Source organism: Culex pipiens, chromosome 3 (genome assembly GCF_016801865.2).
Source record: "Culex pipiens pallens isolate TS chromosome 3, TS_CPP_V2, whole genome shotgun sequence".
NCBI classification, from domain to species: domain Eukaryota; kingdom Metazoa; phylum Arthropoda; class Insecta; order Diptera; family Culicidae; genus Culex; species Culex pipiens.
In genome coordinates this window covers 180,421,448-180,448,262 of record NC_068939.1, presented here as the reverse complement: position 1 = coordinate 180,448,262, position 26,815 = coordinate 180,421,448, and the positions used below count along the sequence as shown (strand labels likewise).

General features: G+C 34.2%; 2 protein-coding genes across 2 annotated transcripts in view; one reads left to right on the top strand and one right to left on the bottom strand.

The window, feature by feature from the left end:
* The window catches only part of LOC120421439 (uncharacterized), a 101,022-nt gene that overhangs the window by 44,013 nt on the left and 30,194 nt on the right, over nt 1-26,815 (bottom strand). The window lies entirely within an intron of this gene.
* On the top strand, nt 19,999-21,353 carry LOC120421438 (opsin-1-like). Its single transcript, XM_039584645.2, has one exon. The coding sequence runs from the start codon at nt 20,144-20,146 to the stop codon at nt 21,266-21,268; it is 1,125 nt and encodes a 374-aa protein (XP_039440579.1). The 5' UTR covers nt 19,999-20,143; the 3' UTR covers nt 21,269-21,353.

Genomic DNA, 26,815 nt, shown 5'->3' with positions numbered 1-26,815 from the left:
TAGATAATTAATGGCACAAGCATAGCTTTTTTTTAATTTTTGAAAAGGATAAAAAAATCAGATCAGAAGCATTTTTTAAATTCTAATGGGACCTCAAAATTTGCTAAAAATTTTGAATTGTTGTTGTTTTGGCAAAAAATGGTAAATTCAAATCATCAAACCTTCAAATTTTCGAATTTTCTAATCTTCAAAACTTCAAATCTTAAAAATCTTCCATCAAATCTTCAAATCTTCAAATTTTCAAATTTTCAAATATGGGAGGGCTATGATTTTAAGAATTCTCATAAAAATGTACTCATCATTTAATGAAAAAAACAACAATGAAAAATAGACTCTAGGTTGTTTTTCAAACAATTTAGCATTGGAAAGAATAATTAATATTGATAAGATATAAGCATTTCAATTTTTCAACAATTTATCGGTCTATGGCAGAAATTGTTAACATCAAGCAAATAATTGAAAAAGGGACTAGGATAGTATTCATAGGTTAAAAATAAAACAGAAAAGGTCTAGTATTTCGTAGACAAAAGTTGCTCAAAAAAACACGAAGAAAAAAATAAAGAAAAACAATAAAAATAAAGTTCAACTGGTTTTTCTAGAAAATTCCTACAAAAATTAAATTGCTTTTCTACATTTGGGTACTAAACTGATCGCTCCTGGATGAGGGCATCCAGGAAACTGAAAAATATGAGTTGGTTAATTTGGTTTGAAAACTTATAATAAAATATACTCAATTTGACTAAATTTTGCATAGAAAGTCAAACTATTTACAAATAAACTAAACCAAGCTTGTCACCAGTCAAGAAACCTTTCTCGATCCACCCTTTTTATTTTAATTACGGTCATAAATCTAGTTCCACCCATCACTCACCCGCAATGCGAGTCGAGACATTAACTTTCCCTAGCAAATGATCCAATTCATTAAAAGCAGATCCCCACTTCCTCCCCCTCGTGCATATAATCCTATTAATTCCATCACCCCCTTCCTGGTATGGTATTCCGGTAGTGTGGTCAACCCCCTCCCCCCCCCTCAAAACGGTGGCAGAAAACACGTGCACTTCCCACACACACACAAACCCACGTGGGCGCCTTATGTGGCACCAATTAATGTGATAATCATTTTTCTTCCACCTTGTTATGGCGTTGACTGGAAATGGGTTCTGCGTCACACAGGTTGGGGGTTCATAATTGGGGAAAGACAGAGAGAGAGAGAGAGTGACGGCACGGGGGTCGGGGAGGGTTGTCAATCAACCTCATGTCGAGTGTTTGAGAAACAACTGGAACACTTCCGGGTGGTGGTGTGATGGCGAGATTGATGAGGATTGGAAGGTTAACCGACCGACGTTGGGTTAATATGCATCAACTGTGTGGGTCCGCTTTGTTGAACGATGAAACTGATAGGCCACCCGGAATTACGCGCGCTAGATGGTTTCGGAGAAATTGACAGGCGGTTTTTAATGAAACTTTTTCGTTTGATCCACAAAACACCACATCAAATTGATTGATTGGAACATTTTTTCCTGCACAGTACAATTGTATAAATTTCTTGAAGGTTCAATTTTACCTCTTTTATGTCTAGACTGAAAATGTGGAATAAAACTTGAAAAGAGATAAATACTTAGTATTAGCACAGACAAACGGACATGACACGGGGCTTTAAAAAGTGATGCTGGTTTTCTTTTAATTCTTCTTGGTGAAAACCTGCGCAAGCGAGATCGCCTATGTCGAAATCTTCACGCCACGTGGTTTAAAACGTAAACAAAGCCAGCTGATGATGAAAAATCATGGGTACTTTTTGAAATGGTCGTATGAATTTATATTAAAAATACAATTTCTATCAATTTTTCGGCAATTTTAGTGTCCATGATAAATTACACAGAATCATAAAGACAAACTTAATGTCAAAATAACTGTTACTAGCACCATACCAATGCTAAATGTTTTAATTAATTATTGCATAAGACATTTTGAGAAATCATGCGTAATCGCGCGATGCTACTTCGGCAACTTGAATGTAGATGGCGCAAGTGATAGTTTGCTTCAGAAATTTGAAGAAAATTTGTTCCTTGTGTCATGTCCGTTCGTCCGTGGTATTAGCAAAGGCCTCACTAACACTTAAAAAAATAGTTACCAACTAAATCAGTCTCAGTAAAAAAAATTAAAAAAAAATAATCACCATTGAATTAAGTTTATTGATAGCTATTCTATTGATCTCGAATTTTTTTCAATTGAATAGAATGAACTGAAAATCAAATCCTTATTTTGTGTCTTTAAACAGTACAGCAATACGATGGTTTAACATCTTTCAACGGCTTTGAAATAGTAGAATCTAGAAATACTAACATTAAATAGTAAATTTCTGGAATCATCAAAATTCTAAAAAATGCAGCTGGATTGTACAACAAATTTTACTGTCAAAAAGTGGAGGTAGTGTGAAAATTTCTCAACCTATTGAAAAACATGATGTCAGATTGAAAAAGTCCCGACATCGAATTATGTGACCCGTATAAAATAAAAGTCATGATTTAAAAAATCTTAAAATATTTTTTTCGAAATGCTTACAGAACTTCACACGAGTTTCCCTTTTTCACATTCAAAATAGGAGCAATGTTAACCAGATATCATGGATTGAAAATGTAGAGTCAAATGGGACGCACTTGAAAAAAATAAGTCCAAAAAATTAATATATAATAAAAAAGACAGTTTTTGAAATTTAAATTATTTGCATAATCATATTTAGGGTTTATTAAACGATAATTTCAAAATGTTCTAAAATGGATGCTTAAAAAACAATATTTAATATACATTTCATCCAGAATGCATTTTCGTGCCAGTCATTTAAACAAAACATTAAGAAAAGTTACCCTGAAATACTTAATAAGGTAAGGCCGTGGCAAATATTTTTTGAAGTTTATGTCCCTCGACCCTTATCAAAGTCGAGAAAGTGGGACAAAAAAAATTGAAATTGTTTTGAAATGCATTTTACACAAGCCCAAAAGTTATCCAATCATAAGTTTTCTGAATATTTAAGTATTGAATAAATATGTTAATATGTTATATTTAAGTATTGAATAAATATGTTTTTTAACCTGTATTTTGAAAATGCAATTTTTTAATCTTAAAAAACCTCAAAATGTTGTTATTGCAATATGGGTATCAAATTATCGTGTATTTGTCATATATTTCGAATGTCATTATTTTTTTTGAAAATACTGAAAATTTTCACAAACCTACTTGCAAGGGTCCTGATTTTCGGTTCAATGAACAGAAACCACTCACTCATCGCCTATCCGTTCGTCGCCTATTACAACCCGCTAGCATTCATGAGCGAATGAGTCTCGCAAGCAACCAGCGAGTGGCCCGAACTGTTCACTCAGCGAACAAATACATCGTGAAAATATTTGCCTACTCCGTCGCTCGACGACACTCACACACTACCATGCTCAGCGAAGAGCCATTCTCACAAAATGCCAGAGCGGCAGTCTTTTTGTCTTCACGCCCTCAGTTTGCCATCAATTTGATTTTTTCTTGGTGGTAATTTCTTTGAATGGTGTCTAGAATGTTATGAAATCAAAATAAATGCAAAATTTAATTGATAACATTGATTTTAAGCCACCCAAATCAATGAGTATAACGCATTGCATCAGAGAAAAAATGTTTTCAGTTAAGAGTGATCGGAGACGATCGGCCTGCCGGAGCCGTTCGGAGACTGAGCCGAGCAGAGAGAGAAGGAGAGTAGAATAGAGAGTGTTCGGGAGCGAATGGTGATAGAGTGACAAACGGTAGGAATTCATCAGGGCAGTATCGCGTCGCCTGCTATTTGTGCTCGCGAATGGAGTGGTTGATTTTGAGCAATCAGGACCATTGCCAACGTGATTTTGAAAAAATACTCAAAATTTAAGATTTTTGCAATATTGGTATCAAATGATCGGGACTTTTTCGTACATTAAGAATGTAATCACATTCTTTTTAAATACTCAAAAATTTCACAAAACTACGTTTTTACAAAAAAAAAAATCCAAATTTCATTTATTCACAATATGAGTATCATATGATCGGAATTTATTGATACATTTCGAATATAATGACAACCTTTTTTGAAAATACTCAAAATTTTCACAAAACAACGTATTTTCGAAAATAAAAACTCAAAATTTCAGTTAGGTAACAAACGATTGGATTTTTTCAAACATTTTGAAAACATTTTTGAAACTTTAAAATTGTGAGTATTTTTTGAAAACTCGTAGTTTTGAAAAAAAAATATTTAAAACAATTAAAACTATCGAAATTTATTATAATATCTCGATCAATTGATACTCATATTATAAAAACTGAAATTTGGAGCATTTTTTCTAAAATACGTAGCTTGGGAAAAAACTAAGTATTTTTTTCGAAAATATGTAGTTTCTTGAAAATTATTAGTATTTTCAAAAAAATGATACTATATCCGAAATGTATGAAAAAAAAAACCCAAATCATTTGATACTAATATTGAAAAAATTCTGAAACCAGGAGTTATACATATAAATACATAGTTTTTAGCATTTTTTTTTCCTAAAATACGTAGTTTGGGAAAAATCTAAATATTTTAAACACAATTACACAACTTTCGAAATGTATGAAAATTTCCTGATCGTTAGATACCGATATTGTAAAAAAATGAAATTTTGAGTGTTTTTTTTTTCGAAAATATGTAGTTTTGTGAAAATTATCAGTTTATTCAAAAAATGATACTATATCCGAAATGTATGAAAAAAACTTAAATCATTTGATACCCATATTAAAAAAAAGCTGAATCCTGGAGTTTTTATTCGAAAATACATAGTTTTGTGATGATTTTTTAATATTTTTTTTTAAAATGTTGTTATTACATTCGAAGTGTTTGAAAAATTCCGATCATTTGTTTCCCACTTTGTTAAAAATGTAATTTTGAGTATTTTTTTATTCAAAAAATACGTAGTTTTATGTAATGTTTCACGATCATTTGAAAACCCATATTGCTATAACAATAGTTTTGAGTATTTTTTCGAGAAACATTGCATTGTAAAATTTTCATGTATTGTGCAATCGATAGCTGACATCATTCCGATTCCAGAACACTATAATTTTTAGATGTTAGTATGATTTTTCATACGATTATAGTCAATGTCCGAGCTTCCGTGGCCGTGAGGTTACGGGTTTCGCCTTGTAAGCGGAAGGTGGTGGGTTCGATTCCTGTCTGGCTCGGCAAAGTCAGATCCCTTCAAAGAGTAATTCTACTCACTGGGAATATTGACCGGTAGGGGATGGGTTTCGACTAGCGGCATGCTGGGTTTCCAATCCAGAGGTCGTGAGTTCGATTCTCGTACCGGGATGATGAATTAAAAAAAAATGTCTCCCATATAGCCAAAATCCCATAAGCTATGTGCTTCAGTTAAGCTCTAGGCCGTGCCTTACCGAGTCAGCTTAACGAATCAAAACTGGGGCAGTGCAAAACCGAGGCGTGGAAAACCGGGGCATGACTGTATTCTTTTGTGACTCATGACGACGGACGGAGTGGGCAAAGAAATTCACGAAGTATTTGTTTCGCTGGGTGGAGCAATTGGCCAAGGAGCTGGCAGCTAGCGAGTCGTGTTCGCTCGTGAATGATTGCGCGCTTTAGTCGGCAATGATGCGTTCGACGATGAGTGATTTCTGATCTTTGAGCACAATTTTTCTGAAAACTCCAAACTCAAATCTTCAAAAATTAGTTCTTTAGAGTCATCGATACTTTTGGTGCTAATTCGAAAAAAGTGTCCATGTGGGCAATGGATGGTCCCTAGAACACATTAGAGAATTATTCACATGATGTAACTAAAACTGCTCGGAGGGATTTCCATAAAAATGCATACGATTACAATCTTGTTCTCCAACATATTCTACTTTTTATTGTCGTCCATAAGTAGCGAGCATGTTACTCAACAGCAACCCAGCCCACTATACCTACACAGCAAATGTGGTTAACGATAACGATCTGTCTATCTCTAGCCTCGCCGCAGTAACTTCTGGCTTTTCCAAGCCAGCCCGTGCTGTATGATAAAGTACGTTCCATCATCCTGGGACAGAATCCTTCCCCGTTTCCCCGACCTCGTGAAGGTTTGCCCACAGAGTGAGCCCATTCACCACAGCCGGGTCGAGCCGAGCCCTTCGGGTGGTACAAGTGTTTTTGATTAACAACATCTTGGGACGAGCAAAAGATTACCTTCTGGAGTGGATATCGGACTCACTGCTGCTGGTTAGAAAAGGCAACGATGTGTAATAAAGCAATGATATCCCTGGTCCTGTGGACTTTGGACGGAGCGGGGAAGATGGCCCGGCGAGCAACTCGTCATATGCGTGTCTTGTTTTTATGGTTCTTGGAAGGGATCTCCGGCATGGACTCCGATTATCTCCCGTTGATAATAAATGATGCTGATTTGGCTGAATCCTTTTCGGCTGGGAAAGACACTACGCAGGGTGGGCAGGAGGAGTGGTGGTGGTTAGGTTCTGGGTCTGGCCCTGCTGGAGGCCGGTTGATTTGGGCGCGGATGCTGCATTTAGTGCCCAGTGGGAAAGGTCCAGCAATTTGCCCTCGATTACTGCTTTGGGCAGGGATGAAATGCCCGTGGCAGCACATCTGAAGAAATTGAATGATCTTTGAGTTAAGATTCGAAGTGGTGTGTAACTGCGCATTTGCATTAAAATGCACTGAAACATCACAAACGTTAAACCGGCCAGGCCTACTACGTAAAGTTTACCGCAGAGATGATTCGTTGAATTGGACTAATTTTGAATACGAGATGTTCTATTATTACCCAAATTGTGACACCCCTGCCAGAAGAGTTACCAGCCCGATGACGATAAATTTATCATTTCTTTTTCGGTTGTCCGGGTGATGGTGATGGTGTCTTCACAGGAAATCGAGGACCCCAAGAACGCCCTAAAAGGCACCCGGCGCAGCCTGCTTGCCTGACTGAGTGAGTGAGCTTGCAAGCGTTTGCATGACGCTGCTGGTGGTGGACGTTTTGATTTACGGCGGAGCAGAGGACAAACGGATTTATGTACACTCCAGCCTGAAGTTGAGCATCGTCGGCTGTTGATGGCCTGTTTCTGCCCGACCAGGGAGCAAAGTAGCTGGCCACACAGTGTTGGGATAAGGCCGCAAACTGTGACGTTTTGGGATTTTGTAATTTTTTTATTTATTTTTGTTTCGAACGTTTCGGCTTACTCGCATTTGCGACCATCTTCAGGGTCAAAAGCTCAAACTGTCAAATTAAAAAAAAAAAACAAATCAAAGTCCCGCAACGCAACGGTACCGAGTGCAGATCAAGAGCGAACGAAATCGAGCGCTTCGCCTCGGCAAGTAAAGCCGGAGGACTACTTTAGGCTAGATTCTTTGTTAGGATTCCGCCTCATCGGATGGGGGACGGGGACCGTTATTTGTGGGAGAGCTTTTCCCGAAAGCTCTCGTCGAGCCGCTCAACGCAACACAAAAGCCAGCGAACAAACTGGCCAGCGAAAGTTGCTGTTTTTGTCATCATCAGCCAAGGCTCGAGAGCCACAGAGCCTGGCTGGCTAGCGTTATTGTTTATTATGACAGCTAAACGAATAATACGGATAAACGAGATAAGTGATTGTTGTTTGCCAGTCGGTTCCTCGGTGCCATTAATCACCGGGAACGGGTCACAAAATGTCCCGCCGGCCAGCAACGGGAGAGATGGACTTGAAGGGTTTTTTTGGAAGGGAAAGTCGGTAAACATACTTCAAATCGCTCCAGAAAGGGTAGTGCACTCATTTGTCGTTTTCTGAGATGCTGTTAGGCAGATTTGGTTTCGAACAGTGGTTTCCTCTTCATTTGTATTTTAGCTGTATTTTCTGTATTTTTAGCTGGTTTTTGCTGTATTGGTGCTGTTTTTTTTGCTGTACTTTTGCTGTAATTTTTCTGATTTTTGCTGTTTTTTCTGCATTTTTGCTGTATTTTTGCTATAATTTTGCTGTATTTTCGCTACATTTTAGCTGTATTTGTAGTGTATTATTGCTGTTTTTTGCTGTATTTTTACTGTATTTTTGTTGTATTTTTGCTATTTTTATGTATTTTTGCTGTTTTTTGCCGTTTTTTGCTGTTTTTTGATGATTTTTTAGCTGTTTTTTGCTGTATTTTAGCTGAATTTGAACTGTATTTTTGCTGTTTTTTTAATTTATTTTTGATGCATTTTTGTTGCATTTTTGCTGTATTTTTATTGTATTTTTCTATAGTTTTGCAGCATTTTTGGTTTTTGTTCTGTGTGTTTGCTGAATTTTTGCTATGATTTTGCTGTATTTTTGCTTTATTTTAGCTGCATTTTTGGTATATTTTTGCTGTTTTTTGCCATTTTTTGTCGTTTTTATTGCTGTATTTTTGCTTTTTTTTTATCTGTTTTGTTCTGTATTTTAGCTGTGTATTAAACTGTGTTTTTGCTGCATTTTTACTGTATATTTGTTGTTATATTGCTATTTTTTTGCTATTTTTTTGGCTGTTTTTTGTTGTTTTTGTATGTGTGTTTTTTTTATGGTTATGAGCGGTTTTTTTGCTGTATTTTTGCTGAATTTTTGCTGTATTGTTGCTGTTTTTTAACTGTATTTTTGATGTATTTTTGCTGTTTTTTTTTAATTTTTTTTAATGCATTTTTGTTGCATTTTTTTGTGTATTTTTGGTGTATTTTTGTTGAATTTTTTGCTATATTTTTGCTGCATTTTTTATGTATTTTTGCTGTGTGTTTGCTGGATTTTTGCTACATTTTCGCTATATTTTTGATATATTTAAGCAGCATTTTTGGTGTATTTTTGCTGTTTTTTGTTGTTTTTTTGTCGTATTTTTTTGCTGTTTGTGCTGTTTTGTTTAGTTGTTTTTTTCTGTATTTTTGCTGTTTTGGTCATTTTGGTCATTTTTGTCATTTGTGTCATTTTTTACATTTTTTACATTTTTGTCATTTTTGTCATTTTTGTCATTTTTGTCATTTTTATCATTTTTGTCATTTTTGTCATTTGTGTCATTTTTGTCATTTTTGTCATTTTTGTCATTTTTGTCATTTTTGTCATTTTTGTCATTTTTGTCATTTTTGTCATTTTTGTCATTTTTGTCATTTTTGTCATTTTTGTCATTTTTGTCATTTTTGTCATTTTTTTCATTTTTGTCATTTTTGTCATTTTTGTCATTTTTTGTCATTTTTGTCATTTTTGTCATTTTTGTCATTTTTGTCATTTTTGTCATTTTTGTCATTTTTGTCATTTGTGTCATTTTTGTCATTTTTGTCATTTTTGTCATTTTTGTCATTTTTGTCATTTTTGTCATTTTTGTCATTTTTGTCATTTTTGTCATTTTTGTCATTTTTGTCATTTTTGTCATTTTTGTCATTTTTGTCATTTTTGTCATTTTTGTCATTTTTGTCATTTTTGTCATTTTTGTCATTTTTGTCATTTTTTTCATTTTTGTCATTTTTGTCATTTTTGTCATTTTTGTCATTTTTGTCATTTTTGTCATTTTTGTCATTTTTGTCATTTTTGTCATTTTTGTCATTTTTGTCATTTTTGTCATTTTTGTCATTTTTGTCATTTTTGTCATTTTTGTCATTTTTGTCATTTTTGTCATTTTTGTCATTTTTGTCATTTTTGTCATTTTTGTCATTTTTGTCATTTTTGTCATTTTTGTCATTTTTGTCATTTTTGTCATTTTTGTCATTTTTGTCATTTTTGTCATTTTTGTCATTTTTGTCATTTTTGTCATTTTTGTCATTTTTGTCATTTTTGTCATTTTTGTCATTCTTGTCATTTTTGTCATTTTTGTCATTTTTGTCATTTTTGTCATTTTTGTCATTTTTGTCATTTTTGTCATTTTTGTCATTTTTTGTCATTTTTGTCATTTTTGTCATTTTTGTCATTTTTGTCATTTTTGTCATTTTTGTCATTTTTGTCATTTTTGTCATTCTTGTCATTTTTGTCATTTTTGTCATTTTTGTCATTTTTGTCATTTTTGTCATTTTTGTCATTTTTGTCATTTTTGTCATTTTTGTCATTTTTGTCATTTTTGTCATTTTTGTCATTTTTGTCATTTTTGTCATTTTTGTCATTTTTGTCATTTTTGTCATTTTTGTCATTTTTGTCATTTTTGTCATTTTTGTCATTTTTGTCATTTTTGTCATTTTTGTCATTTTTGTCATTTTTGTCATTTTTGTCATTTTTGTCATTTTTGTCATTTTTGTCATTTTTGTCATTTTTGTCATTCTTGTCATTTTTGTCATTTTTGTCATTTTTGTCATTTTTGTCATTTTTGTCATTTTTGTCATTTTTGTCATTTTTGTCATTTTTGTCATTTTTGTCATTTTTGTCATTTTTGTCATTTTTGTCATTTTTGTCATTTTTGTCATTTTTGTCATTTTTGTCATTTTTGTCATTTTTGTCATTTTTGTCATTTTTGTCATTTTTGTCATTTTTGTCATTTTTGTCATTTTTGTCATTTTTGTCATTTTTGTCATTTTTGTCATTTTTGTCATTTTTGTCATTTTTGTCATTTTTGTCATTTTTGTCATTTTTGTCATTTTTGTCATTTTTGTCATTTTTGTCATTTTTGTCATTTTTGTCATTTTTGTCATTTTTGTCATTTTTGTCATTTTTGTCATTTTTGTCATTTTTGTCATTTTTGTCATTTTTGTCATTTTTGTCATTTTTGTCATTTTTGTCATTCTTGTCATTTTTGTCATTTTTGTCATTTTTGTCATTTTTGTCATTTTTGTCATTTTTGTCATTTTTGTCATTTTTGTCATTTTTGTCATTTTTGTCATTTTTGTCATTTTTGTCATTTTTGTCATTTTTGTCATTTTTGTCATTTTCGTCATTTTTGTCATTCTTGTCATTTTTGTCATTTTTGTAATTTTTGTAATTTTTGTAATTTTTGTAATTTTTGTAATTTTTGTCATTTTTGTCATTTTTGTCATTTTTGTCATTTTTGTCATTTTTGTCATTTTTGTCATTTTTGTCATTTTTGTCATTTTTGTCATTTTTGTCATTTTTGTAATTTTTGTATTTTTTTTTATTTGCTGAATTTAGAAGAAGAGTTCGTCTTCCCGGCTGAGAAATTCTGTTTGTAATGTAACGAGAACCTCTTTAGCTTGAAAATCTGTCTCAACTCGTAGTATCACCATAAATTTATGATTTCTCCTAACCGCCTTGCGGTGGGTCCGACAAATTTTCAATACTTCCATCTGAGAAAACACTGCCAAATGATGCGTGCAAAATTTAATAAATTAAACCTTTCTGGCCAGCTGGCCCGAGCTATCGCACAGGATGTGGATCCCCTCTGCTGACAACGAGTGCCAAACAGTGTGTTAGTTAGTACACGAGCCATTTGGTACCAACATAACCTAGAACATGAACGTTGAAAGGCAGTGTTGCCAACCTCTTCCCCCTTAAACATAAATTATTCTCTGCTGAGCATCCAATATAAAACTCCCCTCAGTCTCAGTCTCCCCTCAGGCGCCGGTACACCACAAGATGCTTCAAGTGTGCCAAAAATTCAATTTGTGTCCGAGGTGGGGTGTGGAAATTTAAGGACAGAAGGACCTTTTTCTGGTGTGTGTCGTACGCTCAACACACGATAAAGCACCTCCTTCCTAGAGCAGGAGTAGGAGGAGCAGCTAGTGACGAGTGAAATTTTAATACGACGAAAGTCAACAAGCTGGGCTTCAGAGGACTGGGAATTTTCGGGAACGGAAGATACCTGACCCCTCGGAACAGTGTTGCCAAACGTTGTGAAAAGATAAACATTTTCCTTTGATTGTGTGTGTGTGTGTGCCGATTGCGTTTGATTGCTGTTGTTCCGGTAAGCCGGAAGGACTTGAACAGATAAACACAATTATTGTAGCAAAAGCGGCAGTGTTTGTTTTGTCAGCAAGTTACACAATCGATGATGTTTCCTTAGGCAGTCATCTCTCTCTCTGAATTGACAGTACTGTTTTGATTTGCTCGGACTGCTCGGGGGTAGATAAGCTGAAGTAGCTTTAGTGATTACAAAGTCCGGCATGTTTTTGTGTGAGAGATTAAATTATGAACTTCTACTACACAAACTTCCAGAAAATGCTGTCTGCTTTCATTATGAGATAACTTCTTAAGGTGAAACGGGAAGGAAGCGCCATTGAGACCCCAACTCGAATTTTGGGAAGCCACTTTATGAAAAATGGCGTAAATTACGAAGTTCTGATTTTGCAGATGCCAAGAAAATTATTAGCAAGCAATCTGTCGAGTTCAGAAAATGGTTAAAGTGGAACAGCAGTTGTCCAAGATCTGACATCCCGCTTCACCTTAATACAAGGTCACGGTATCAACGAAAAAGCAAACTTAACATGTATGAATATTTTGTTTTTTGTTGTTTGTTGTTTGTTGTTTGTTGTTTGTTGTTTGTTGTTTGTTGTTTGTTGTTTGTTGTTTGTTGTTTGTTGTTTGTTGTTTGTTGTTTGTTGTTTGTTGTTTGTTGTTTGTTGTTTGTTGTTTGTTGTTTGTTGTTTGTTGTTTGTTGTTTGTTGTTTGTTGTTTGTTGTTTGTTGTTTGTTGTTTGTTGTTTGTTGTTTGTTGTTTGTTGTTTGTTGTTTGTTGTTTGTTGTTTGTTGTTTGTTGTTTGTTGTTTGTTGTTTGTTGTTTGTTGTTTGTTGTTTGTTGTTTGTTGTTTGTTATTTGTTGTTTGTTGTTTGTTGTTTGTTATTTGTTGTTTGTTGTATGTTGTTTGATGTTTATTTTACTATTTTTTCGTTTTTAATGTTGAAATTTGGTTTTCAACCAATCGAGAAGTGTTATATACAAAAACTTCAAGCTTATTTCTTTCAAACTTCAAAACATGCCAAAATTTCCAACTTTAACGTCCACAGCGTTACTAGGAACTTCAGTTTCCTCCCGAACGCCTCCACCTACATCCGGCAACCCCGGTAATTTCCCGCGAGATTGTGATCTTTATGTGTTTACGGAGCACTCTCCCAACACTCTTCCACCCACACTCTCGAGGCACGTACAGTCGGGGGGATGCTGTTTTTTCGCTTTTTTGTTGTTGCTCCACGTGCGATGATCTTCTCCACAGACAGTGTGTGAGTGCGCGACTCTTATCCTCCACCCACGCCCGTGCCCTTCTCTGGCATATTTTCACGAATTAAATTGATTGTTTGAGCTTTTTCGGTGTTCAGAGGCTGCAGCAACCTTCAGAAGTTCAAGGAGATGGCACTGGAAGTGTAATCTACCTAGTGGATATTGTTGGTTTTACTGACTTTTCATATTTTGCAGTTTTTATTTATTTTTTTCGAGCATTTTAAATTTTATGATGGTATCAATTTTTTATTTTTTTAAAGCAATTATATTGTTCTAATCATTTCCAACAGAGAACAGTACAAGGTCCAGGGAAAAAAAAAGACATTGTTGAGCCTTGTTAAGCTCATTCACTCAGACGACGCATCCTCGCAGAGCCTCGAAACAAGCCGGCCAAAAAAGAAGAAAAAAACTGGCTGAGCTCCCCGTCAACAAACAAATGGGGCAAGAGCATATTTAACTAGACCGAAAGCACCATAATAACATACAATGTTTTTGCTTCCCACAATTTTTTTTTTTGCTCCTGCTTCCTGGTCTGTACGACGACGACGACGACGACGACCTCCAAAGCGGACCCACCCACCCAAACCCCGAACGCCGAAAGTTTCGCACAAAAACTTTAGGATCAGCGAAACGGAAAGGGTTAAGTGGCTCGCTCTCCTCACGTGTGCATGTGTGTGTGTGCGAGTATGTTTGCTTTGGTCAAAGTTGAGAAAATGAGGCGAAAGGATTTGAAGCAATTTGGACGACGACGACGACGAAGAGACCGAGCGCCAAGTCGGGCCACCCCTCAATTTGAGCCAACAAGCAAGAACAAGTTATGCTTTGGCTTTCATATCAGCAAAATGTTTGCTTATGTAAGGTACACCCATTACCGGGGCCGGCAGCAAGAATGGGCGGGCAATTTCTCGAAAAGGAGGAGTTCCAGAGTTATTTTTTTTAAAAAAGGTCCTATAAGCTAGTCTTTCATATGTTTTAGAACCTAATCAAAAAAAGTCTAGCGTTGTACTGTCGACGTACGTTTTTTCGTGCAGAATAATAAGTTTAAAAAAAAATAAAAAGTGTAAAAATTGAATTTAAGAGCAATGGTTTCAACATTTCAATAAAAAAAAAGTGTTTAAAAATGCATTATACACCATTCCAGTTTGTTTTGCAATCATTAGTTTCAAAATATCCAAGTATAGACGATTTTTTTTTTTAATTAAAAAAATGTTTTTGCTATGCTGTGCATTGGAATTTCATAAAAATACATAATATCAATGCAGAAAAATGCATTTTAGGGTGTGATTAGACTAATATTTTCATGAAAATTTTGAAGTTTCTTGGTAAAATATTTTTTTTGCCCCCTGATTTTTTGGACCAATTTTGAAGGGAGGGGGGGAGGCGACATAAACCTTTAAAATATTTGCAACGGCCTTATAAAATTTCGAATATATTAAAAAATCTCTATTTTGTGCATTTTAACTTTAAAAGTTAATAAAAAAATATATTTTTTTTCAGTGTACCTGTTTTTCCGAAAAGTCATAACCTACAATCTAACATTTGCCGAATACACCAAATCGCCTTCTTTTGACATAGGGAATGCATGGAAAAAGTTTCATCCAAATAAAAAAAAAAATACGTAGATATATTTTAAGGGACCAAAAATTCTTCTTCTGGTTTAGGATGAGGTACCACAGATTCATTTTTTTTTTTGAAAAGATGTGATTTCTGGAAAATATCAATCATACGGTCACACAAATTTTGAATTTCAAAAGTTTGGTCCAAGTTCAAATTAAATATTGAAAATTATGTTTTTAAGTTTAAGACACTAAAATAAAGAAAAATCGAAATCTGAGAAAATATTCTTTTTTTTTTCGTTCGGATTTCAGAAATATCCTTCAAATTTCATTTAAGATTTGATTCATCGGTCCACTGGTTGCAGAGATATATATTCTCAAAGTTTAAAACTTGTGAAAACAAAGTTTTCGGTGACACTTCATAAGGCCTAACTTTTCAATTGAATTGAAGCTAGGAAGCAATTATTACAATTTTCAATTTGAAAAATTATATGCCTACAGTGTAGCCGGGACCGTGGTGTAGGGGTAAGCGTGATTGCCTCTCACCCAGTCGGCCTGGGTTCGATCCCAGAAGGTCCCAGTGGCAAATTTTGAGACGAGATTTGTCTGATCACGCCTTCCGTCGGATGGGGAAGTAAATGTTGGCCCCGATCTAACCTAGAGGTTAGGTCGATAGCTTAGTCCAGGTATAGGAGTCGTCTCCCTGGATCCTGTCCCGGTGGAGTCGCTGGTAGGCAGTTGGACTCACAATCCAAAGGTCGTCAGTTTGAATCCCGGGGTGGATGGAAGCTTAGGTGTAAAAAGAGGTTTGCAATTGCCTCAACAATCAAGCCTTCGGACACCTAGTTTCGAGTAGGAATCCCGAAATCGGGAACGCCAAGCAATGCTGTAGAGCGAATAATTTGATTTTTTTGATATGCCTACAATGAAAATAGTTTTGAAAATTTAAATTATTCCTATTTTTTAATGGATTTGGGTTTTTTTTTGTTGCGGCAAAAATGCCATTTTTTTTACAAAAAGGTAAATTCTACAGGATCCCTTCGAAAGATTGGCTGTGCTAGGGTTTGATAAGATTATATTAGATTAGATAAGATAAGATTAGATCGATGCTCCCAAGTATTACATAAAAATATTGATTTTTTTGTATTGTAAATTTAGTGTACTTTTTTATGACCTATGAAGAAGATATTTCGCATCACACGTTCGACCATACAAGTCTCCATACAATTCTTGTGATTGCCCAGTTATCGTACAAAAATTCTGTGAGAATATTCTAAAATTAAAATTTTAAGAACGGAATGTTTGGTCCGAAGACACCAGTCGGCAAAGTTGCAAGTATTGTTAAGGACTTCGCAGAAGAAAAACATTTTTAATTCGACCGATACGGCCTAAATTTTTTTTGAAAATTATTTCTTTTTTGCTATGATTTATTTTACAAAAATGTCACCTTGAGCTAAAATTCATTTTACAGTTTTGCAAATTTTTCGTAGATATCAGGAATTTCAAAAACTGTGGAAAAAGAATTAAAACAAACATTGATTTCAGTTTTAGAAAAATTCAAATTTCCTCTTGAAAAGTACTTTACAGACATACATTTGTTTATCGTTCACAATTCACAAGATAAAGCCACTAAAAACTCTAAAAAACTTTTTTTTGATACTGAAAAATCAAGTTCCTATAGAAATGGCCAATAAACACCGAAACATGGTCAAATCACCTGTTTTTTCAACACCTATATTTTTAAAACCAGGGCGTCAAATTTTTTCCGGATTTTGAATTTACCGGGAAACGGGAAAAATATTTTTAAGATCCCGGAAGTTCCTCAACCCTACTAGGGGAAATTCTCGTATGTTTGGCAGGTTAAGCACTCGCTCCTAATTCCATCCAATTTGCTGATATTCACTATTTAAACAACTAATTTTGCAAAACTATTGATAGAAACTTGCTTGCTCGCTTCTCAATGAGCTATTTATCACTCGATTTCAGTTGAAAACGCTTTTAATTAGTTTTAATTGAATGTCAAAGTTCTGACCTGCCAACATTAGAGGCACGCTGGAATTAGATGCCGTTCCCCTAATTGGTGATAGTCTACATTTTTTTTTTGTTGGGCTTTGAATTAAAACGCACCAAAATTTCTGATTCAATGTGATTGAAATTAAATAAGTCTCTAATACATATTTTTTATATGATATAACTAGAAAACCTTAAATAAAATTCTCTTAAAATCAAAAAATGGAAACAAATCCATGGGCAATTTGAAATAAATCTAGACATTTTTTATTTTAAAAATATTTTATAAATTATCTTTATGTCACTACCACCAACTGGGAAAAATCGGGACTACAGCCTTAATAGGTACAAAAGATTCTAGAGCACAAAATTTGGAAATCGATGTATTTTTTTTGTTCTGTTCCCGTTTTACGGTAATGAATAAAAAAACAATACGCAAAAAATTGGCTTAAGGACAAGTTCGATAGATTTGTCCTGATTTGCAAAAGATTCCGATGTTTTAAAATAATTAAATATGATATTTTTTTTAATTTCAAACCATGAATATCCCATTATAAAAGATTTAAAAAATGACAATTTTCGAGGCACTTTAGCCACTGAATCGTCAACATCACTGGCGTGTAGGCCAGATCCTTGTGCATTTTTTGGTACATGAGCAGTTCTCTACGGAATCGGTCTTTTTTCTTTAATTTTAATTTTTGCAATTTTTAATCTGGCTGAAACTTTTTTGGTGCTTTCGGTATGCCCAAAGAAGCAATTTTGCATCATTCGTTTGTCCATATAATTTCCCATACAAATTTGGCAGCTGTCCATACAAAAATGATATGTGAAAATTTAAAAATCTGTATCTTTTGAGGGAATTTTTTGATCGATTTGGTGTCTTCGGCAAAGTTGTAGATATGGATATGGACGACACTGAAAAAAAAAAAAATGGTACACGGTTAAAAAAATTTGTTTTAGAGGAAATAAAATGCCAACTTTTCAGAAATTTCCAGAATGGGCAAAAAATCTTTGACCGACTTATGATTTTTTAAATCAATACAGATTTTTTCAAAAAATCGAAATATTGTTCGCAAAAATTTTTCAACTTCATTTTTCGATGTAAAATCGAATTTGCAATCAAAAAGTACTTTAGTGAATTTTTGATAAAGTGCACCGTTTTTAAGTTATAACCATTTTTAGGTAACTGTTTTGAAAAAAACGTCGCAGTTTTTCATTTTGTAAATTAGTGCCCATATTTGCCCACCTTTGAAAAAATGTTTTTGGAAAGCTGAGAAAATTCTCTATATTTTGCTTTATTGAACTTTGTTGATACAACCCATAGTTGCTGAGATATTGACATGCAATGGTTTTTAGACAGGAAAATTGATGTTTTCTAAGTCTCACCCAAACAACCCACCATTTTCTAATGTCGATATCTCAGCAACTATGGGTCCGATTTACAATGATAAAACATGAAACATTCGTGAAATTTTCCGATCTTTTCGAAAAAACTTATTTTAAGATCAAGACTAACATTTCAAACGGGCCAAACATTCAATATAACGCCCATTTGAAATGTTGGTCTTGATTTCAAACTTTTGAAAATATTTTTTTCGAGAAGATCGGAAAATTTCACGAATGTTTCATGTTTTAACATTATAAATCGGATTTATAGTTGCGAAATCTCAGAGAATTGCTCACATATAACAATGAAGTTTGGAGCTCGGTACAAATCTAATTACCTTTAGAGAATTTTTACGTTTAGACCACTTTTCAAATTATAAAAAAAGAGATCGAAGAGGTTGTTGATGATTTCCTATTTGCCATGGAATTGCTTTATTAAGTTTTGAGTTTTTCGAAAGATTGGAGAATTCCACGACATTTTTTCTTATTTGGTAGTCAACCCTGGTCAAAAATCCCAGTATTTATAAAAAAATTATCATTATTTTGACTATAGTCTGAAAATGTAGCGTGATTTCGAATTTTCTGTAATTTAAATTTTTGATTTTACAACTAGACATTTTTTTATTGCAGTTGTAAAAAATCATAATTTTAAAATTCAATTTTGACTCCAAAATTGGCACACTGCCAAAGTGTGGAACCGCTTTCTGACTGAGATCGGTTTTTGAAAATAACTCATTTATTTTCAACATTTTTATCAAATTAGAATTCATTATTTATTTTTCAAGATTTTTTTGTTTTTTTTATTAGAACTTGTAAATGATGTCTATATAAAAATGTCACTCCCCAAATTAGTAGGGTTTCTTGGGTTATAAAATTAATCAATGTATTTTCAAATTTCATTGAATTATTTTTGAAAAAGTCAAACCAGTGTTTGTGGCTGAAAGGCTTGTAAATAAAGACAATAACCTATTTCTTAAAAATCAGCAAGAACGGGAGTTCACTGTATCTGACTAAAACAAATCATACTCAGGGCTATCCTTATGTTAGCTGATAGTTGTTTCATGGCATGGCATGGCTATTATTCACGTAGGAAAAAGAGTTAGCCAGGTTCCGCAGTCGATGGTCTCGTTGATACTGCTGCAAGTTGATACGGCTCAACAATGGCTTCCCTATCCCACCAAAGCCCATGTTCAAGTACTCCGCTCTCCGAAAATAATGATGATGATAATCGGTGAACCGATACTGGCCGAACACACGTAGGAGTTACACGATCTGGGCGGACCCTTCCTGCGGTGGTGGCCACACGCGTCGTCGTGACCGGAACCACCGCAACCCATGCCGTGCCCGCCGTGTTGGCGTTAAATTGTTCTTGACATGGGCCTGTCGGATTGGAAACCGCCCACCGCACACCGAAGCGCCCCGAAGCACCATTCAGCGGACCGATAATCATGAGTCTGTTTGTACCGCGGTGGTCTGATTAACGAATGCAAATTAATTCATCCGATCCGGTTGCTTTTCTCTTCTGACAGAGTGAGGGGGTGCTGGAGGCGATAATATCTGGCCGGATTTTCCGCAGGTTTCCTGGAGCGCGGGCTGAGGTTTAAGCGGTTTATGAAATCGAGGCTATAAGTAGGTATCAGGTTGATTGAAAACAGTCGAACTGGTTGTTCATAAGTGGGATTTAACTTGCGTTCATGAGATTCATTGTCCTTGGAATATCCGGTAAGTTAATTTGAACTGAGGAGGACGAACAAGGTCACGCCGTGTTGGCAAGCTCGTTAACGTGTGAGGAATTTCCTGGAAGCACACCTGCCGAACGAAACAGACGGATTAGTTTATGAAATTATGAATGCACGCTTCCAGTCGATAGAGCTAATTAGATTACCCAAAACTGTTGGACGGTACGGTTGGGTCGCGGGTATAAAAGGGTGTCACTTTTTTGGCAAGAATCGAGTCGTTTCTTGGTTCTACAAGTCTGAAGTAGTTCGCCCTGGTAGCGAAATTTCTTCAGCTTGAGCTCTAACAAGTCCATCCAAGTTAGTTTGTTGGTGAATTGTGTGAAGTGAAGTTCAACGGACAGTTCCAGAACAATGGCATCTTACGCAGCATGGACCGCAGTCAAGGCTGGAGTGGGTGCGGCGATGAACCTGACCGTGGTGGACAAGGTGCCAGCGGATATGCTGCACATGGTGGACGCCCACTGGTACCAGTTTCCGCCGATGAACCCGCTGTGGCACGCGATGCTCGGATGGGCCATCTTCTTCCTGTGCCTGATCTCGCTGATCGGTAACGGAATGGTTATCAACATCTTCACCAGCACCAAGACGCTCAAAACCCCATCCAACCTGTTAGTGGTCAATCTGGCCTTCTCGGACTTCCTGATGATGTTTACTATGGGACCGCCGATGGTGATGAACTGCTACTACGAGACCTGGGTCTTTGGCCCGTTCGCTTGCGAGGTCTACGCTATGTGTGGATCACTGTTCGGCTGTATCTCGATCTGGACCATGACTATGATTGCTTTCGATCGCTACAACGTTATCGTCAACGGTATCTCGGCTGAGCCACTCACCAACAAGGGTGCCACGATCCGCATCTTCGCCATCTGGGCCACCTCGTTTGCCTGGACTCTGGCTCCGTTCTTTGGCTGGAACCGGTACGTCCCCGAAGGCAACATGAGCGCCTGTGGAACCGACTACCTCACCGACACCTTCTCGAGCCGCTCGTACATCCTGATGTACTCCGTGTTCGTGTACTTCGCCCCGCTCTTCCTGATCATCTACTCGTACATCTTCATCATCAAGGCCGTCGCCGCCCACGAGAAGAACATGCGCGAACAGGCCAAGAAGATGAACGTGGCCTCGCTCCGATCGTCGGAAGCCCAGAACACCAGCACGGAAATGAAGCTGGCCAAGGTCGCCCTGGTCACCATCTCCCTCTGGTTCATGGCCTGGACTCCATACCTAATCATCAACTACACCGGAATCTTCAAGGCCGCCCCGATCACCCCGCTGGCCACCATCTGGGGCTCGCTGTTCGCCAAGGCCAACGCCGTCTACAACCCGATCGTGTACGGAATCAGCCATCCCAAGTACCGCGCCGCGCTGTACAAGAAGTTCCCGGCGCTGTCCTGCACGGACTCCGCCGACGACTCGCAGTCGGTGGCCTCCGGCGAAACCGTCATCACCGAGAAGGCGGAGAAGATCGAGGCTTAAGTCGTCCTTTGTTGGTAGAGTCAATTAGCAATGTTAATGGTGTTTGAGATTTATTTTTAAATAAAATGTTGAGCAACTTTCAAAATCATATCGAGTTGTTTGGAAAGAAAAGTGTCCTTTTGAAATATTCACATTTAATCAGTTCTTGAGTAGTCAAAAGCATTTAAAATTTTCTGAATTTCGATGCAAAAGATATAAATATCAACAAAACTGTAAACGAGCTAAATTAAGTTCTTTAAAAAATAAATTTTGAAGCCACAGTTTGAATGAAGATGTAAAACATGAACAAGCTACAGACATGCCTTGGTTTGCATTCCCCTGCGTTTAAAATCATTTTTAGCATGTTTGGGTTGGTTGAAACATCTTTTGAATTTTGGAAAGTTTTCGATGTTTAGTATCGCAATAAGTTTTTTTTTGCTATTTTTTTTTGTTTTCGTCAAATCTCACTTTTTTTTAAACTAATGATTGCAAAACAACTGAACTAGTGCAAAATGCATTTTAAAACACTTTTTGCATTAAAATGTTGAGACTATGGCTTGTTATTTACATTTTTATACTTTTTTTTTATTTTCCGCAGTGGGACAAAAACTTTGAAAATATCTGCTATCCATTGCAATTATAATTAAATGAAATTTTTCACAAAAACACGTATTTTCAAAATGCTATTTTTTTTCGAAGGAGAATTTCTAAATCATTGTGTTTGCAATATGGGTAACAAGTGATTGGGAGGATTTTTTCATACATTTCGGAAGTAATAACATTGTTTTTTTGAAAATACTCAAAATTTTCACAAAACTACGTATTTTCGAAAAAACAACTCAAAATTTAAGTTTTTACAATATGGGTATAAAATGATCGGAATTTTCATACATTTCGGAAGTAATAACATTGTTTTTTGAAAATACTCAAAATTTTCACAAAACAACGTATTTACGAAAAAACAACTCAAAATTTCTGTTTTTACAAAATGGGTATCAAATGATCGGGATTTTTCCATACATTTCGAAAATAATAACACAGTTTTTGAAAATACTCAAAATTGTCACAAAACTCACAAAAACTCAAACTTTGAAAAAAATACTCAAAATTTTAGTTTGTATATTATAGGTATCAAATGATCGGGATTTTTATACATTTTGAGAGTAATAACACATTTTTAAACTCAAAATTGTCCTAAAACATCGTTTTTTTAACACTCTCAAAAGTTCAGTCTTTAAGAATATGGGTATCAAATGATAGAGATTTTTTCATGAATTTCGAGAGTAAAATCATTTTTAGTTTGAAAATACTCAAAATTCAATTGTAAAAAACTGCAATTTTCAGTAAATCAGGAAAATCTTGAGTATTTCAAAACAAAAAAAAAATGTGTAATATCTTTCGAAATGCTTGAAAAAATCCCGATCATTTAATACCCATACAGTCCAGTTTTCGCTGTCTTATTTTTGATTGTCTAAATTAATTCAGATTTTTAAATCCAAAATGGCAGTGATGAAATATTGAAAAATGCCTTTTTTATTGGCAATCAATCATTCAATTTTGATCAAAGTAGGATGGCAGAATTTGAAATTGATGTTCAATGTAAGAAAATAAAAAAAAAATACATTTACATTTACACACAAAACATTTTAATTTATGAAAAAAATTTAGTGTTTAAAAAAATATATTATTATTTTTGAAATGTATGGAAAAAATCCCGATCAATTGATACTTACATTATAATACTGAAATTTTGGGAATTTTGTTTCAAAAACACGTAGTTTTGTGAACATTTTGAGTATTTGAATAAAAGTTGTTGCGTCCGAAATGTATGAAAAAAACCCCGACCATTTGATACCCAAATTGTAAAAACTAAAGTTTGGAGTACTTTTTCGAAAATACGTCGTTTCGTAAAAATTTAAGAAATTTGCATTTTCAAAATACTGGAAAAAAAAATTCGATTGCAATTTCGATTTTGCCTTTAAAATGATTTTCAATATTTTTTTTGTCCAGGTTTTGATGTTTCCAAAAAAAATTTTTTTAGAAATTCATAATTTTTAAAGCACTTACACGCAATTGGACCATATCAAAAAAAAAAAAACTTCAGATATCAAAAATTTTGAAAGTTAAAAATATGTTTTTTGTCAATTTAATTTTTAGTGCAAAAAATGGAGTAATTCTCTACCAAAACCGGAAATGGAATTTATTTGTATTTTTTGATTTGGCTCAAACTTTGTGGGGGCCTTCCCTATGACCGAATAAAATATTTTGTGTGATTGGTTCATCCATACAAGTCTCCATACAATTTTGGCTGCTGTCCATACAAAAATGGTATGTAAATATTCAAACAACTGTACCTTTTGAGTGAATTTTCTGATCAATTTGGTGTTTTCGGCAAGGTTGTAGGTATTTTTGAGGACTTTTGAGAAAAAAAATAGGTACATGGAAAAAAATAAGGGGACAAAAATCCGCAACTTTTGAGCCTTAAAGAAACATGGTCAAACAATCTGCCGCCGAGTTATGATTTTTTGAAAAAAAACGGTGATTTTTGGAAAAAATCGAAGTTTCGTGCAAAAACAAGTTTGATATTATTTTTTTAATGCAGAATTGAATTTGCAAACGAAAAGTACTTTACAGATTTTTTGATAAAGGGCTCCTTTTTCAAGATATAGCCACCGAAAGTTTGATTTTAGCGAAATATTTGAAGTTTTTCAATTTTTAAAAATAGTGACCATGAGTGACCGTTTCTTAAAATATTTTTTTTGAAAAGTTCAGAAAATTTGCTATAAAATTGTCTAAGAGTCATTGAAGATTGGACCTCGGGTTGCTGAGATAGAGCCGCTTTAAGAAAAAGAAACACGAAAATTGAAGTTTTCCTAAACTCACCAAAACAACCCACCATTTTCTAATGACCATATCTCAGCAAATAATGGTCCGATTTTCAATTTTAATACATGAAACATTCGTGAAACTTTTCGATCTTTTCGAAAAAAATATTTTGAAATTTTGGCCCTTTTAAAATGTTGATCTTGATTTACAAAATTTCAAAATATTTTTGTCGAAAAGATCGGAAAATTTCACGAATGTTTCATGTATTAATTACATTTTCCAAAAATCACAATTTTTTTCCGTCTACTTATTTTTTCTCAGAAGTCCTCAACAATACCTACAACTTTGCCGAAGACACCAAATTGATCAGAAAATTCTCTCAAAAGTTACAGCTGTTTTAATATTTACGTACCATTTTTGTATGGACAGCAGCCAAAATTGTATGGAGACTTGTATGGGTGAACCAATGACGCAAAATAGCTTATTTGGTCATAGAGAAGGCCCCCACAAAGTTAAAGTTAAATAAAAAAATACAAAAAATAAAAATGGTCGAAATTGGTCGATTTCGTAGAGAGTTGCTCAGGTATCAAATGATCGGGATTTTTTATACATTTAGAAAATAATAAAAGATTGTTTAACCTTAAAATTGTCCTTAAACATCGTTTTTTTAAACACTCTCAAAATTTCAGTATTTAAGAATATGGCTTTCAAATAATCGAGATTTTTCCATAAATTTCGAGAGTAAAAACATTTTTTATTTGAAAATACTCAAAATTTAATTGTAAAAAACTGCAATTTTGAGTTTTTTTTAAACGCGTAGGTTTGAGAAATTTTTTAGTTTTTAAAAAAAATGTGTTATATCTTTCGAAATGTATAAAAAATCCCGATCATTTTATACTCATACAGTCCAGGTTTCGCTGTCTTATTTTTGATTGTTTATATTTATTCAGATTTTTGAAATCAAAAAACTACGTATTTTCGAAAAAACAACTCAAAATTTAAGTTTTTACAATATGGGTATAAAATGATCGGAATTTTCATACATTTCGGAAGTAATAACATTGTTTTTTGAAAATACTCAAAATTTTCACAAAACAACGTATTTACGAAAAAACAACTTAAAATTTCAGTTTTTACAATATGGGTATAAAATTATCGCAATTTTCATACATTTCGAAAATAATAACATTTTTTTTTTGAAATACTCAAAATTTTCAAAAAACAACGTGTTTTCGAAAAAAAAAACTCGAAATTTCTGTTTTTACAAAATGGGTATCAAATGATCGGGATTTTGTCATAGATTTCGTACGCAATCACTTTTTTTGAAATCACTCAAAAATTTCACAAAACTATGTATTTTTGAAAAAAATACTCAAAATTTTAGTTTGTATATTATAGGTATCAAAGGATCGGGATTTTAATACATTTTGAGAGTAATAACACATTTTTAAACTCAAAATTGTCCTAAAACATCGTTTTTTTAACACTCTCAAAATTTCAGTATTTATGAATATGGGTATCAAATGATAGAGATTTTTTCATGAATTTCGAGAGTAAAAACATTTTTTATTTGAAAATACTCAAAATTCAATTGTAAAAAACTGCAATTTTCAGTAAATCAGGAAAATCTATTTATATTTATTCAGATTTTTGAAATCAAAAATGGCGCTGATGAAATTTTGAAAAATGCCTTTTTTATTGGCAATCAATCATTCAAATTTGATCAAAGTAGGATTGTAGAATTTGAAATTGATGTTCAATGTAAGAAAATAAAAAAATACCATAACACATTTTGTTTTATGAAAAAATTTTAGTGTTTAAAAAAATGTATTATTATTTTTCAAATGTATGGAAAAATTCCGATCATTTGATGCTTATATTATAAAACTGAAATTTTGAGAATTTTGTTTCAAAAACGTTATTTAATCCACCTTAAGTTGGTTGATGCCTTCCTCGCATTCATGTTGTATTTTAGGTGGTATTTACAAATTAATTTAAGAGTTTTTTATTATTTTTTTTCATTTGTTTTTTTTTTAATTATTGATTTTACTTGAAATGCAATTTTCAATTCTTTTTTTACCAACTCTTCAAAATTAAGGTGAAAAGTCTCATGAGTTATATATTTCAGTAAAAAGTTCGTGTAAATCTTTGTCGAGACAAAATGATGCAGCAACATAATTAATACAGATTTTTTTCCAGAAGAGACGCAGACACTGCTTAAGCGATGTGGCAACCGGGTGATACGCATGCAAGGGGGTGTGGCTGCCAATCCCCCGCGTGGTCAAAAAGTCAAAAAAGCAAAAAGACCCGGCCTTTGAGGTTATGCAAAAATCACCCTTTTCTGTAGCACCAAAAAATCTTTTTCTTGGCATAATTTTAAAAGTACTTCACTAAACAGAATAAAATTTAATAGGGTCTTAGGGAACCCCAAAACGAACCGAATAAGGCGGGTCCGGCCAAAATCGGTACAGCCAGTTCTGAGATAATCGTGTGGAAAAAAAATCATGTCTACACACATCCCCACAGACATTTGTTCAGAATTTGATTCTGAGTCGATAGGTATACGTGAAGGTATATCTAGGAGTCGTATTTCAGAAGTTCATTTTTCGAGTGATTTTATAGCCTTGCCTCAGTGAGGTGAGGAAGGCAAAACACTTAGTTTTGTGAACATTTTGAGTATTAAGAAGTAAGAAGTAAGAAGTAAGAAGTAAGAAGTAAGAAGTAAGAAGTAAGAAGTAAGAA

Coding starts and splice junctions, on each gene's coding strand:
- LOC120421438 (XM_039584645.2), top strand. CDS start 20,144: ATGGCATCTTACGCAGCATGGACCGCAGTCAAGGCTGGAGTGGGTGCG.